The sequence below is a fragment of the Nestor notabilis genome, unplaced genomic scaffold (assembly GCF_000696875.1).
Source record: "Nestor notabilis isolate BGI_N333 unplaced genomic scaffold, ASM69687v1 scaffold2157, whole genome shotgun sequence".
NCBI classification, from domain to species: Eukaryota; Metazoa; Chordata; class Aves; order Psittaciformes; family Psittacidae; genus Nestor; species Nestor notabilis.
The window spans coordinates 11,112-25,691 of NW_009935878.1; the positions used below are offsets into that span (position 1 = coordinate 11,112).

The 14,580-nt window shown below is 40.6% G+C and overlaps 1 protein-coding gene across 1 annotated transcript in view; it reads right to left on the reverse strand.

The window, feature by feature from the left end:
* Positions 1–14,580, reverse strand: part of LOC104408418 (obscurin-like) — a gene marked incomplete at both ends in the record, with an annotated part of 134,901 nt that overhangs the window by 10,867 nt on the left and 109,454 nt on the right. Inside the window, 11 exons of the mRNA XM_010018025.1 lie at positions 134–160; positions 700–872; positions 1,014–1,091; positions 2,263–2,323; positions 2,899–3,099; positions 4,833–4,909; positions 5,493–5,666; positions 7,537–7,649; positions 8,019–8,146; positions 8,489–8,612; positions 10,965–11,222. Of these exons, the coding sequence (XP_010016327.1) occupies positions 134–160; positions 700–872; positions 1,014–1,091; positions 2,263–2,323; positions 2,899–3,099; positions 4,833–4,909; positions 5,493–5,666; positions 7,537–7,649; positions 8,019–8,146; positions 8,489–8,612; positions 10,965–11,222 (1,414 nt within the window). The remainder of the gene's footprint in view (positions 1–133; positions 161–699; positions 873–1,013; positions 1,092–2,262; positions 2,324–2,898; positions 3,100–4,832; positions 4,910–5,492; positions 5,667–7,536; positions 7,650–8,018; positions 8,147–8,488; positions 8,613–10,964; positions 11,223–14,580) is intronic.

A 14,580-nucleotide genomic window follows, 5' to 3' on the forward strand; every position in this document is an offset into this window, starting at 1 on the left:
GGGAGAAAACCACAAAAGAAATTGCTTTTGTTATAGAAGGACTCAGGGCTTCACTCAAATACCTCACTTGAAGGTACTGGAGGGCTCTGACTAACAAAGGGATATTGAATGAATCTTCCCAAGATTTATTTACCTTAAATATGTGATAACTCCAACAGCCCTGAGGAGAGAGGGAACAAAAATGTCAGGTATTTGTCACTATTTCTCCATCCTTCTGAAGCACACAGCCCCTCTTCCACTAGACAACCTAGCAGAGAAAGATCACCTTCTCCTCTCCTTTCCAAGCAAAATAAATCCCAAAAACTATGTTTTTCATCCTCCATTTTTTTTCCATTCAACATTTTTAAAAAATTGTTCTCAAGTACTCCTCCATTTTTAAAGCACAAATAGAGGAGAAGACTCAAAATTTTTAGTTTGTTTACTTTTTCTAGGAAGCCCCTTAGGATCATCCTCTCCAGTTGCTGCCGCTAATAAAGATCATACTATCTAAGATGCTCCTTTGCATTAATTAGCTGTCAGAGTTCAATTATGGTTGAATAAAATAGAGAGAAGAAGCTTTAAAGAGCCCTGACGGGTTTTGGATTCTCAGTGTTCACTTGCAGTTTCCTGTGTTATTATCACTACTCAATTTACTTATTAAAAATTAGTGGATATCCAGGCTGTCTAGGGCAATAGCTTTTCAGAAAGATGACAGGTTACCAGATATCAGTTGCTTTTGACACTGGAGACTGAGTAACAATTTCTGGGGCAACAAACTCTGGGGACCCATATTTGCTGAACTGGGGCTCAAAGGGCGTGATCTTCTGAGCAAATCCGAAGTCACAGAGCTTAAGGTCTTCCCTTTCAGGATAAACCATGAGGATATTCAGTGGCTAGTAAATGAAATAAAACAACGGGAGAAACTTTACTGAAAGCAGGCAATATTTTCAGTTGTAAGAATAACTTGAATAGAGAACACCCATTCCCTGACCAACAAGAAATTATGACAAGCTAGTCTTGCTATTGCATATTACCTTAATATCCAAATGAAGGATGTTGTTGTCATGAAGATATTTGATTCCTTCCAAAATTTGCTTGATATACAATTTAACCTAAAAATTAAATTAATTATTAATCAATTGTTAAACATTAATAGTAAATAAGAGGGTCCCTGATTCCACCAACATTTTTAATATATGAGAGTGGGAGAGATTGAACTTCTAAAACTAGAATGAGATTCTTATATTAGTCTTGCAGTTGAAAGACGTGAACCTAACCTGTGAAATGAAGCTGTGCCTCTTGTGTGACACACATTATCCTACTGGAACCTTCTATATGTGAAAAAATCATTACTTAAAAAAACCCACAACCCTACACACATGTAAAAAACAGATACAGAAATCCTCAAGTTCAGTGGCTTTTACCAACTGTCCAACTTACCTAACTCAAACTTGGCTCTGGCTTGGAGTAAATCGAACACATTTAAAACACAAATACATTTTGCCGTTTTACAGCTATGTTGTTAACCTGTTTTTTTGACCATATGTAGATCCAATCTGACTATGACCGAAAAAGAAGTGAAGATTTACAGCTACCTTCAGCTTTGGAAGTCCTCTACCTTTGACATTCTATAGAGTTGGCTGACATTTGATCTCAAAGGACCTATCCAACTCAAACCATTCTATGATTCTGTGATGTTTCCCTCTGAATATTCCTAAGAAAAATCCATTTTAGCCATAAATATGGGACACCTGGCTACTAGATGGGAGATGTGAAACATCCGTTCAGCCTGGAGAAGAGAGAGGGAGGTTGGAACTAGATGATACTTAAGTTCCCTTCCAACCTAAGCCAGCCTACGATTTTGAACTTTGAGCACTAAGGATCTCAACAAAACCCTTAGAAACTGTAATTTCAGATCTCGGTTTGGAGATTGAAAGGGAGTAGATAGAAGTAGAATTGCAAGGGCGTAAATTGTTATTAAGCATGTGAAGATAGAGGAGCTCCATGTGATGGATAGCAAAGAAATTATGATAATAGAGCACATATCATCTGTATTAGGCTGAATGCAATGCTGATGGTCAAAACCACTGACTCTTTCCAGTTATTCCCCAAAGAAATTCACCTCAGTAATGAAAACTGATGAAAACACATTTTAAAGTCTGATTCTGTTTTGACAGATTATCACTGGTTCGAAGACATTCCTTATTCAAAGAGGAAAATGCAGCTGGAAGATACTCTGGAAGTCCACCAGCTCTGGACTTTCAAATGAGAAAGAAAGATTACCTCTGCTTCAGTGACAACACTCTTCTTGAATAAACGATCAAGGAGCTCTTCGCTGGAGCATCTGGCAACAGCATTAAGGGAAAACAGAACTACAGTTAAAAGCTTATTTTTACTTTGTAACCAGCTCTATCCAGCTAACAGCAGAATTCACAAGGTGATCTCAAGCAATGTGATGTGCATTTAATTCATTAAAATCTCTATTACAGCCATGTCCTTGCAGAATTGGGCTGCTCTAAACTTGTGCTCCCTATAAGTAGGAGCATGGTGTCACTTGTGCTAACATCTACCTGTTGGCTATGGGCTTTTCTGCTCTGCACTGCATTTCTCTCATGCTCACCTAGACTGGATCTCATGGAAACAGAGACCTTAACTTCCAGATGTCTCAGAAAAGAGTTTTGGTGCTTAACACCTCATTTACACTTGCATTTACAAGTATAATTTTTCCTAAAACAGCAGAAACACATTACCTCAGTGAAGATCTTAGAGAGCTATGCTATCCTGTAGTGCAGAGAAAGATCGTGCATGTCCTGTTATCTCAAGCAAAACAAAAAACTGTTAAATGATTAGTTATTTAGTTAAATGAGCTCTACCTAGTACTTCCCAGCCTCCTCAGACAAGCAGCACAGAAAAGGATACAACTCCAGAATCAAAATCAGTGTTTTCCGTGTTTCAAACTGATCCAGGAGCCTGGTAATTCTGTCATGGGACAGAGAGGCAAGAATATCCCTCTCCTGATGCGCTCGAGCCTTCGTTTTGCTTCGCAGGGGTATGAATTTAGCAGCACAAGACACTCTGTTCCCTTTGTGTACAACTCGTTTCACGAAGCTAAAGCAGCCCCTGGTAAAAATCAAAAGACAAGCACTGTTCAGACTCGGTTCAAAGCCCAGCAGGTGTAGACCTTTTCACATCCCAGCCTTTGACAGCTCCCTTCTGCTCAGGGCTTAAACTCTCCAATATAAAAAGCTCATTTTCTTGATTGTGAGGTGCTATTGCCCTCTCCTGGCTATCTCCAAAACTAAGCACCAAGTTCACATCAAGGGAAAAGCTGTTTCAGGTGGCAGTCTTGTGCTGACAAAGGCTGATTGATGGTCTTGGGTCCCTTGGATGGCCTCACTGCTTGTCCATACATCAATATGGGCTTGTGTGGAATGATTTAGAAATTAAACTTGTATTTTAAAGTGTATCATTGTTCACACATAAAGGAAAAACAGACTTTCAGGGTAAGATGCAGCTGCAGCTGGTATGCCAGGAATTCACACCACAGCAGTTCCCGTGGCAACATTGCTTGACAGAGGATGGAGGGGAGTGGAGATTCTGCTGCCAAGCTCTGTCCCAACACCAGCAGAGATGGGAACTAGGTGGTACTTGAAACTGACAAGCTGCCTAATTGCTGCCCTGAGCCAACAGTCTGTCATCCTTTGACAAAATGCTGTCCTTTGTGTGAACTTTGCTTTATTATAATGCATTTTAATACCAAAACACACCTCCATCTCCAGTGCTACCCACCTCTAAAGTGAGACCACCCCTCTTTGAGCATGCTGTTTGAATTTCTTGTGGTATATACCTCTAAAAGCGAAGCGAGAGAATTTTACACCAATAACAATAAAGGTATGTATGACTAGAGTCACTCAAGCTCCACCTTGAAAGTGAAAAATAGTATAAAAATGGCCCAAGGAGTGGGGGCATTAGGGAAGACTTCATGGGTGAGTCAAGGAAGATTCCATCAACAGATTACCCCTGATTCCTGGGACCGGTTGACAGGCTGGACCTTTCTTTCCCCCCATAGGGATGCCTTTGGGTAAGACTTGCACTGTATCCAGTGCTTCCCCGGGAAAATTAGGAATCTCTATATAGAGTTACTTTTTTTTACTTTTATACTTTAAAGCCAGGCTGTATTATTCATAACTTTGTCGCATGTTTGTATATCTTATTATTTGCACGTGCTTTTGCAGACAGTGTATTTATCACCGGCAATCCATAAGAACCTGAATCTGTTGCTTTAATAAACTGCACTGTTTAAGTAGCTAGTCATAACTCTCTCATTGAACATGACCAGAGCCTTCAGTGTGGCCATGTTAGCTCGTGAGCACGATTAGACTGAAGGTGCAGTGCACTATTAGTGCATCTGGAATCATGATTATTCAATACATTGATTGCAACCGGACTGATAGTGGTAAATTGGGCATCACTCAGAATCTAAGCCTAGCTGCACCCATCCCCTTTAATATCTGAGGACCAGCTGGAACGCAAGGGGGTTTATTTTCTGCCAAATTCCCTTACCTGAATGCAACAGGTTGTGATGCTAATACTGCCAAGAAGCCATACCAGGGCACCTATCTTGCCAGGATCTATGAATGGGCTGTATGTACTCTACCATCCTCTGTCAGAAACTTCAGGGAAATGTTTCCAGCACATCGGCAATGGGTGACTTCTCAGTTCTGCCAGTACTTTCACCTTTCCTTATTTTATCACAGATGGGCCCACCACTGGTTATATATATGCTCAGCAGCTCAGATGGGCAATTAGATATTCTCCAGCAGGGATGTCATAAAGTTGGAAAACTCATTTACCTTCCAATCTCCTGCTTAACCTCATAAAGGGAATGGAGCTTTCTCCTGGTGGCCACTTTCTTTGCTGCTTGGTCTTTCTTAGCTTTGGAAATGAAAGAAAATAAGTGTTAATATTCATACAACAATGCCTTGCTAATAGTGTGCAAAGTTGTAAAAGAGCAACTTAGGGCAGGAAAAATTACAGGCATCCTTTAAACTTGAACACAGAATTAAATGGAGCTGCTCGATGACAGAACCTATCAATATGAACTCTGTGGCTGCATCTTTACCTGACATAAATAGAAGACACAGCCTCAAGAGCAGAACACCACCGAAGACATAGAATCATAGACTGGTTTGGGTTGGAAGGGACCTTAAAGCTCATCCAGTTCCAACCCCACTGCCAAGGGCAGAGACACCTTCCACTAGAGCAGGTTGCTCCAAGCCCCGTCCAACCTTGTCTTGAATACTGCCAGGGATGGGGCAGCCACAGCTTCAATATATCTCAATGGGTGGGTGTGTGTGTGTATGTGTGTGTGTGTGTGTGTATGTGCCATACTGGTAACAGACAAATGCTATGCAGGAATACAGAGCAGATACCACATGGGCACCAGAAGATTACTGCAACAGAATACATACTGCAATGGCTATGGAAGCAACTCCTGCAGTGGAAAGAATGACATTACCTTCACGTACAACAAGCTCTGCTTTGCACAAAACCTCCCCTCCTGCATTTTTGGCAACACAGGTATAAACACCACCATCTTCCAAGACAGCATTATCCACGACTAAGAAATATGTTGTTCCTTCATTCCCTTGATGGAGTCTGTTGCTGTCTGTCAGCAGTGAAGTGCCCTGAAATAACGAAGTAACAGTTCAGCACTGGAAAAGTCAAGATGGAAATGGATGTTTCCTCACTTGAAGAAACAAGATACATGAGCACAGCTACGACACAGACCATTTAGGCTAGGAAATCTCACTAACAAAGTGCTGGCTGAAGACGTTCTCCACATCTTTCTTTGCTTCCACATCACCCAATGATATTTTCGTTTCATAACTGACTCACAGGAATACAGGCTTGGGAGGGATCGCTGGAGCTATGTGATTTATCCTTCAGTTCTCCCAGCACACTGTGCCTGAGCAGTCAGCCCAGGGAGCACAAGGATCACTTACTGTGCTTCTGCCTGGTCACCAGCTTGTGCTGGCACTTGTGGTGTCCAGTATATGCATAAATGCTATGGAAAAAAGGGACAGGAGGGAGAGCATGTGATACAGCAGATTATGAAGATTTGCAAAAGGACCTTGTGAAACTGCCTGTCTGGGCAGTAAGGTGCCAGATAAATGTATGTAATACAATAAATGTGAAGTGATGCAACCCTGTTCTCCCACATGAAATGTTGGTCTCAGAGCTGTTGCTTATTACACTGGAGCAAAACTTCTGGTTGCAGTAAATCACTCCATGGCAGTTCCATCCCAGTGCTTGGTGGCCATCAAAAAGTACCATGTTAGAAATTATGAGGGAAGAAATTAAGAATGAGACAGAAAGCACCATGTTATAAATCCTTGGTTTGCACAGGGTGGGGTACTGTTGCAACAATGTTCTTTCTATAACATCTTCCAGATGAGGACTGACAGAGCAAGTTGGAGCTCTTCAGCCTGGAAGGGGCGGTCTAGCAATATGACATGGTAGCGGTGTGCAGAGTTATGGAGAGCCTAATGAGTGGGCAGGGATTAACTTTTCCTTGCACAAGATGTAAGAACCAACACATGAAGCTGGTGGCAAATATGTACACAACAGCCACAAAGAGGTGGCACTTCAGGCAACATACTGTCATGGCGTTGGACTCCTTGACAAAGGACACTGTACATGCAAGGCATTTGCATGGGTGCAAGAGGAGATGAGATAAGTGTGTGGAGAGCTTTGCTGTGGGTTAGTAAATAGGTAAAATTTCAGCTTGCTTGCCATAACTCTGAGCTGAAATTATCAGCTATTGCAAGAATGACAGCGTGTATCATATATTGTTGCCTCGTTCTTATTATTTTCAAGATATTCAGGTGTGTGCATGTGGGAGGGGGCTCTTTGCATTTTTGCTTGTGTTTTTTAAGGTTGTTTTATTTGTCTGAGTAGCCCATCCTTTCACTTCCCATATGGGAAAAAGAAAAAAAAAAGGAATAAAACTTGTGTGTACAGAACAGTTGAACAGGGGAGTTACAGGCAGCCATCATAGAACAACACTGGCTCATTTCAGGGATGTGACTGGGGAATAATCAGTTATTTCTCCTTCCTTTCTATGGGATATTCATTGTCCTTAGTCACACTCATTTTACCAATTAGCTGCATAAAAGATACAGTGCCCGGAAATCACATTGACAATTGGGATTAACTACTCTGAATTCCTTCCCTGCCCCCAGAACAGCAGCCCTCATCTTTGTGGCTCTCAAAACAGGAACCAATCTCCTTTCGAGCCCATCTTGGTCCCCAGAATTATCTTGGTTGCCTGCTCAGCAAAAGGAGTCATGGTGACACTGGAGGCAACACAGAATGAGATGCATGGTTGGTGGTTCCAGTGACAACTGCAGCTGGTTCAACAAAGTCTATAGATAGGGCCCAGAATCAGAGTAAAATGTGTGGGATGAAAGGAGCAAAAGAAATTCCTCACAGAAGTACAGCCCTACAGTCCTTTTTGCAGCCCTTACTCTCAGACAGGGAAAAGTTTGCACTTACCTTAAACCACAAAACAGTGGGCTGAGGGGTTCCTTCAATGACTGCCTGAAATTTGGCACGCTCACCAGAATTCACCTGCACATCCTCTATTGTCACTTGCATATAGGGAGGACCTGGTGAGACACAAGGTTTTGACGTAAGCACGATACAATAACTTTACTCATAGTGTGCTTATATAGGTTAAATTACTCAAATGGGATTTATTTGACTGGCCATTTAGGATATAACATTAGCTTAATGTCAAATCAAGAGATACCACAACAATATACTTGTGTTTCTTTACACAAGCACTACTTTTTGGCTTCTTATCTTCATGACAAGAAGTTTATTACTTTTTGTTTAATAAGCAGTTACTGCTGAAGAAATGGAAGCATTATAAAATAAAAAACAAACAAAACCCACAGCAGTCATCAGGTGTTATTACCCAAAGAGAAGACAAAGACAATTATGGGATGTGGGAAAGGGAAACAAGGTTTTCTTACTTGTTGGGGTCTTCTCCTCAGTCTTATACACACAAGTTCTTTCTGTGGTCTCAATGTAAACTTCACTGTGTACATCCCAGACTACATCTCCTTCTCTTCTGTACCAGTCTTCTGTCCCTGGTGATGTTCTTTCATGAAGCCCAAGAGAAAAGATCATTACATAGTCACATACAACTACAGACATGCAGGATTACACCCTGACATTGATCTTTGTGTTTAACCACTATACAGATAATTATTTACTTAAAATTAATACAAGAAGAATTTTGTTTTGGGGGAATTATGTTCTCTCCAACCTGTTATATCCTTCTTGCATAATGCATGTGTGAACAGAATTCTAAAAAAAATAACAAATTTACAGGAATCAGTTCAAGTCACCACTTGCTTCCTCCACCACAGGGGACTTGCTTTTCTTACAACAAAGCCTGCCACATTCGGAAATGTGTATATTGAGATGGGTGTTTATTTACCTGGTAATAGGAACAGTGCGCTCCTGAGCGCTTTCCTCTCCGGCAACTGTCTCTTCATGGGAAGGACTGGGACTGGGCTTTGGCACACCTGGTTCTTCAGTTAGAATCTGCCTTTGTGCTTTTTCTGGCAGCAGAAATAGGGCAAGTTATACACATCACCTATGACAGCACACCTGAAACCCAGAGCAAACCTTTGGAGCCATCTCTAGTCTGCCTTGTGTCAGAACCACAGCTGTCTGACCTCAGCTGAAGCTAAGAGGAGACCACATGAAGCAAAGGGCTTGAATAACACCAGTGAGACTGAACAGTGGCACATTGCTGACTGGGCAAAACTATTCTGTAAGGAAACACACACAGATGAAAATAAGAAAGGCAGTCAGTAGGGACAAGAACAAATGGGATGACTGGAAGCATAGCATGAGCTCAATACATCCTTTATAGGAGATAATTTAATGGTGTTTGGGTTCCAGCTCATGGCTATGATGAAATCATAGAATCATTTAGTTTGGAAAAGACCCTTAAGATCATCAAGTCAAACCGTTAACCCGGCACTGCCAAGTGCACCACATCTACACATCTTTTAAATACTTCCAGGGATGCCCAATGTTAGCTTTATACATATGAATGCTTCAGTTAGATGTTGTGTTCTTGACCCATTGGTGCAATCACAGACAGCATCAGTGAAACGAGTAAGCTTATATTCAGTGTAAAACTGGTGGTCATGGCAGGCCCTGGCTGGGGATACAACTAATATGGAGATGATATGGAGGTTTGTTAGTATGGAAGACCTGGTGATGTTATAAAGTCAGCACTGGTGCACCTCCACTGGGTTCTTTGTAAATGTCCTCATACAACTCTAAGTTTCACTAGAATTAGGTCTGGCACATGGGGCTTATAGGAACAAGGAAACAAAAAGATGGTGCAGCTTGATGGCAGTTCAGGTATTGTTCTTTTATTATTAATTATTTTATCAGATATATCTTCAAAACGTGGTTTGATCTTCCATTCCAGAAGTAGTCTTTTATATTGTTCTTTGTAGCTACCCTACAGGATAAAGTGCATCGTCTCTTTTTTCATCTGAGGAGAAAAGGTTAAACCAAGACGAGTCTTGTCCCCAGCAGGAAGGGCCTTTTTGGGGACCATCTAGAGATGTTTGGAGCTGGGTGGTTTTGGAATAAAGGCATCAGTTTTCTAGCAATCACATAAAACAGCTCTATTGGGATGGAAAACATGGTTATTCAAGGCTTTACTGGCAGGGTCAGAGTTCCCAGATTGGTGGGTTTGTGCTTTTCTATTGCCAGCACGATCAAAATATTTGCCTTCTTTTTATTCAAAGCATGTGATGATAGGGACAATTGTCAAGCCTCCTTTTTATTAAAGTAATTCTCCATGTTAATAATATGTTTAGTTTTCTGAGAGATCTCTCATCTGAGAGATGCAAGGACTGCAAAACCATCTTATTCATTATCATACTGTGTCTGTAGTTATGACTAAGGAAATAATCTGCTAGTTGACATTAATTATGATTTTGGAGTCATCCCGCTTCATGAGAGGATTATTTCTGTAGATGATTTACTACTAGAAAGGAAAAAAGATTTTAAAGCTCTGCCATTTTTTAATGTAGTTATTTTATGTCTGATTCCACTAAATCTATTTCTAACCTTGTTAAGTTTTAGACAGGAATATATTTTTTTTAAAACAGCATCTGGAGTTTGAAGGTTGAAGAATACTTGACATTGTCATTTTAAGTCAACACTGGTGGAGGACAGTTACTCTGAAGACACAGACACACCTTAGACATGTTGGCATGGCAGAAGAAGGAGGAAAACTGGAAGGGATGCTGCTTATTTGTGGTTTGATTTTGGGTTTTTTTTTCAGTGCCAAGATGGAAGACTTGTTCTGGCAAGACAGTCACACATATCATTGGTTTTAGTCACACAGAAACTGATAAGGAGTCTACTAAGGCTCCAGAACCAGTAACATGCAGGTGAACTTGATGCACTCAACATACTATAAAGCCTGATAGCTGATACAGGAGTGTTAAACACATTTCCAGCTTGTTTATGGCAAACAATAAAGGAAAAGCAACCTCTTTTACTCTCCCTACCAAATAAAAAACTTATATAAATGTAAAGGTGGACTCCCATCCCCCCTTATTCCCAAAAAATGTTTGAAGAAAGCCCTGGGTCCAAAGCCCAAACGTGGAAAAAAATCCCCTATCCCTCCATTTTGGGCAGGTGATGAACCAAACTGTACTTCAGACACAGTTTTCTATTTCCAGAAAGATCTGCCCCAAACTTGTGTCCAACCTAACCCCAACCCACAGCCACATGTTTCTTTGGGTCTGAATGTCCTCTTGTAATCTTCAACTGTCAAAGCACAACAAAACAAAAGAACGAGGGGCAAAAAAATTATTATTGGTGTGTTCTTTCTCTTGACTCCCATGGGACATTTTCCAGATTCATGCCAAACCTACCATGCCCTCCAGCAGTCTGGGTTTGGGTACTGGCTTCATGAACTACCACAGAGGGCCCAGCTGCTGTTTCTGAGCGGTCTGAAGGAATGTACTCAGGAAGGCCAAGGCCACCAGTTCCTTCTTGCATGCCCGGAGGAAGGGTCACCAGCATTGATGCTGTGTCCACGAGTTTCTTTAGAGCTTTCTTGATCTCCTTATCAGCACGCTGAAGCGAGGCCTGGACAGAAGTCTCCATCTCTGACTGCGGGGAAGTCATTCCTACAGACAAGAACAATAGCTTTTCTCTCTTCAGGGTAAAAAGATAACAGCATCATCATCTAACCCGTGGAAATATTTGCAATTGTATAATTTTCCCTTCCTCAGCAAAGAGCTGATGCAGAAATGCTTAGTGCAACAAGAGGGGATGTAGCTAAGACTTAAAATAAGAAGGTTGGCACAACACGCTTCAGAAAGACATATCTCCCCAGACTGAGGACACTGCACGCATGCACACACATCATCTCTCTGACAGAAGAACAAAGGATCCATCTTCCACTCTTCAACACTATGTTGGCTGCTCTGTCGAAAATGCCTTTATTAAGATCAATGGAATTAACCCAGCAGTGACCCATTGCACTGATACAGACCCTGTGTTCAAGGAGGATGTTATTCTCGCAGGAAAGGAGAAGAAATGAGCAGGTACCAGCGTCACTGGTGACTCTGGAGAAGGGCAGGGGAAAGAAGGGATGGCTGTTCTGCTTCATGAGCCTCTAAGTGTGAAAGAAAAGCTACTCCACGCTCTAGAGTAATGTGTTCATCCTACTTTACAGTATCTGAATATTTTTGGTAGGATTTGCACTAGAAGGTACCTGTGACTTCTAATAAATAACCAGACTATGGTTCTAGAGTATCTTTCAAAGGCAAAATCACCTGGTCTGTACTGTAATGTACAGCAGTTTTGTATAAGGAAGCATTATACAAAGGAAGATATAAATCCTGCCTCATTAAACTCACAGTCTTGAAGGCAGAGGGAAGACATTAAAGCTGCCTACAGAGAAAGATGGATTTTCAAGCATATGTCTTTTCAGAATGGCCACCCAGGAGACAAATACCACAGTCTCATCCCCAATCAGTGTGGCAGAAGAAGCTAGGCTAGGATGGGATCATAGGACCTCAGGAGTTCATCTCAACCAATCTCCTGCCCATACACCTTCCACAAATCTTGAAGAGGCACTACAAACGGTCAGACAATATCGAGGGAAACCCTCAAGTGACTATTAAGACATACAAATACATGTCAAACTAAGACAATTTGTCATGATCACGATGTGATTGCTTGTCAAGCAAGAGTGCAAACTCGAATCATCATGTGGTTCAAGAAAAAATAGGAGCACTTGCATACAAATGGCTCTGGCAACTCTGTTGTTCACATAGGAGCATGTCCTGTAGCTGTTTTGATTCTGCTCCTATCCCAGCCTTAAAAAAGTAAATCCCTGTGATAGACTTTAGCAGGTAAAGTTGAAGGGTATGTTTGGATTAGCCCCCTTTGAAGATATCTCACTTGAGTTTTGTTTTCAATGTCCTTCCCATGAGCACAGTGTTATGAAATATTTCAGTTCTGGGTTTGTTGATGGTAAAAACAAGTTTTGCTCACATGATGTCCCAGACTGCCCATCAATGTTCATCATCTTTAAATATTTTCCTACATAACTACTTTGATTGTCTGGTGTTCCTGTTGTGATTGCTGCCAACTGGTGCTGTCCTGTGAGCTGGACAGCTGCCAACAAGTGAACCGTTTGGAAAGGCATAAAACACTCTTGGTAGCTCCCAGTGAGAAAATATATTCCCAGGTATATATATACAGGTTATACATCACCATAGGTCTTCCCCATGCCATTTTCCTCCCTATTTAGGGCTGTTGCACATGACGATTAAAGCTGCTGACCTGAGGAACTTTTATATTAGCTGAGGCACATCAAACTAATGCCACAGTAATGACAAACCTATGATGGGCAGCCTGCTTCCCAATTCTAAAATCTCAACTCTGAACCTTTCTGCCTCACATCTCCTTCAGCCAATAACCAGGAACACAAGACTGATGCATATTTGAAGTTCCAATCCAGCCTCAAAGAAGGACCCAAGAGGATGAACATCATTGGAAATTATTGACTCATAGATATGAAAGTGTCTCTAAAACCAGGTTCTTTCATTTGAATACTGCTGAAGTTGTTAATAAAAAAAGAAGCCAGAGCCCAACTGCATTAATGTTCTTTGGTTTGCCACCTAGATTCTGCTGAAGTCAATGGGAAGCAGATGAGCTGGTGGACTATCAAGTGCCGTGAACAGAGAAGAACACAGAAACCCAGTGAATTCAGTGACAGCTGATGCAAGATGTTTATTGACATAAACTCAGCATCTAACAGCATATTTGATTTTTTTTTTGTGTGCTTTTTCTTTTTGTATGTCAAGCAAACTGAAGTTTCCAATTTATCAATACCCATTTACCTGCAGGAATTTTAGTAAAACTTTCTTTGTATTAAAATTTTTAATACAGCTGTATGTTTTCATCTACAAGAAATAAACCCCCACACATCTCATTAGTTATCTACACAGTTTAATCACTTACAAGCATAGTTTTTAACCTCTAGGAAAACATTTTGAAAGTATATGTAATGAACTTTCCATAAACCTTTCACTTTTTGAACAGTCCTGCATAGAACTTTAAAAATTCCTTTCAATTATTCATCTTTTGCTTGAATTTCAAAAGAAAATGTAAACAGATGTTAATTGCTTTGAGCTAATGGATCAAACTATAGTTATTTCTTCTACCGCCATCCAAACTGGAACCTTTTAACTTCTTTAGAAAAACCTGAGCAACCACAACAGGAGGAAATATCCATATTCCTTTACACATCTTTATTACCTTTTGGATTAATATTATATTTTTGAAGTCTATCGTAGGGCAAATTCTTTCTCAGCAGTATCTTTGCAAATCTGAATGAATTTCACTTCCTTCTGTGAAATTAATCTAGATTGATAATGAAACAACTGAGATCAGAATCAGGCCAAATATAAAAGAAATAATTTTAGTTTTGAAAGTATTTCCCTGTTGTATGTCTGTTACTTTCCAACGTAGAGTGCAATATATGAAAAAAGCACTAATATATATCCATCATGTTGCTTAATTATAAAACAAACAGTATAAACCAAGAAGATGTCATAAAAAACCCAGGAGAGTAACATAAAAGAGGCTTGAGTTATTTCATCATATATAATCACTGGAAAAGCATCCTTTATCAGCAGGGCAGTGAACATGATATTACATGTAATATCCTATTTGGATATTGAAAGTAAAAGGCTGTGAAATCAATATGTTAATTTTAGTCAGCACATTACCAAGGTGCAGCCACAGAAAGAAAAAGAATAGTGTTTTCTTTTCTACAAGCACCTTTTGTAAATTCAGTCCCTGTTAGTGGGAATATTCCCCATAGGACTCCATAACAAGCTCCACATAATTACCTAGCTGGGAAACACTGAGACAACATCATGCATACATTTCCAAGACAGAAACTCACTCAATCCTTTCTCTTCATGCTATTTAGAAATTCAGCTGTGACTGAGCATTTCTGGTTTCCCT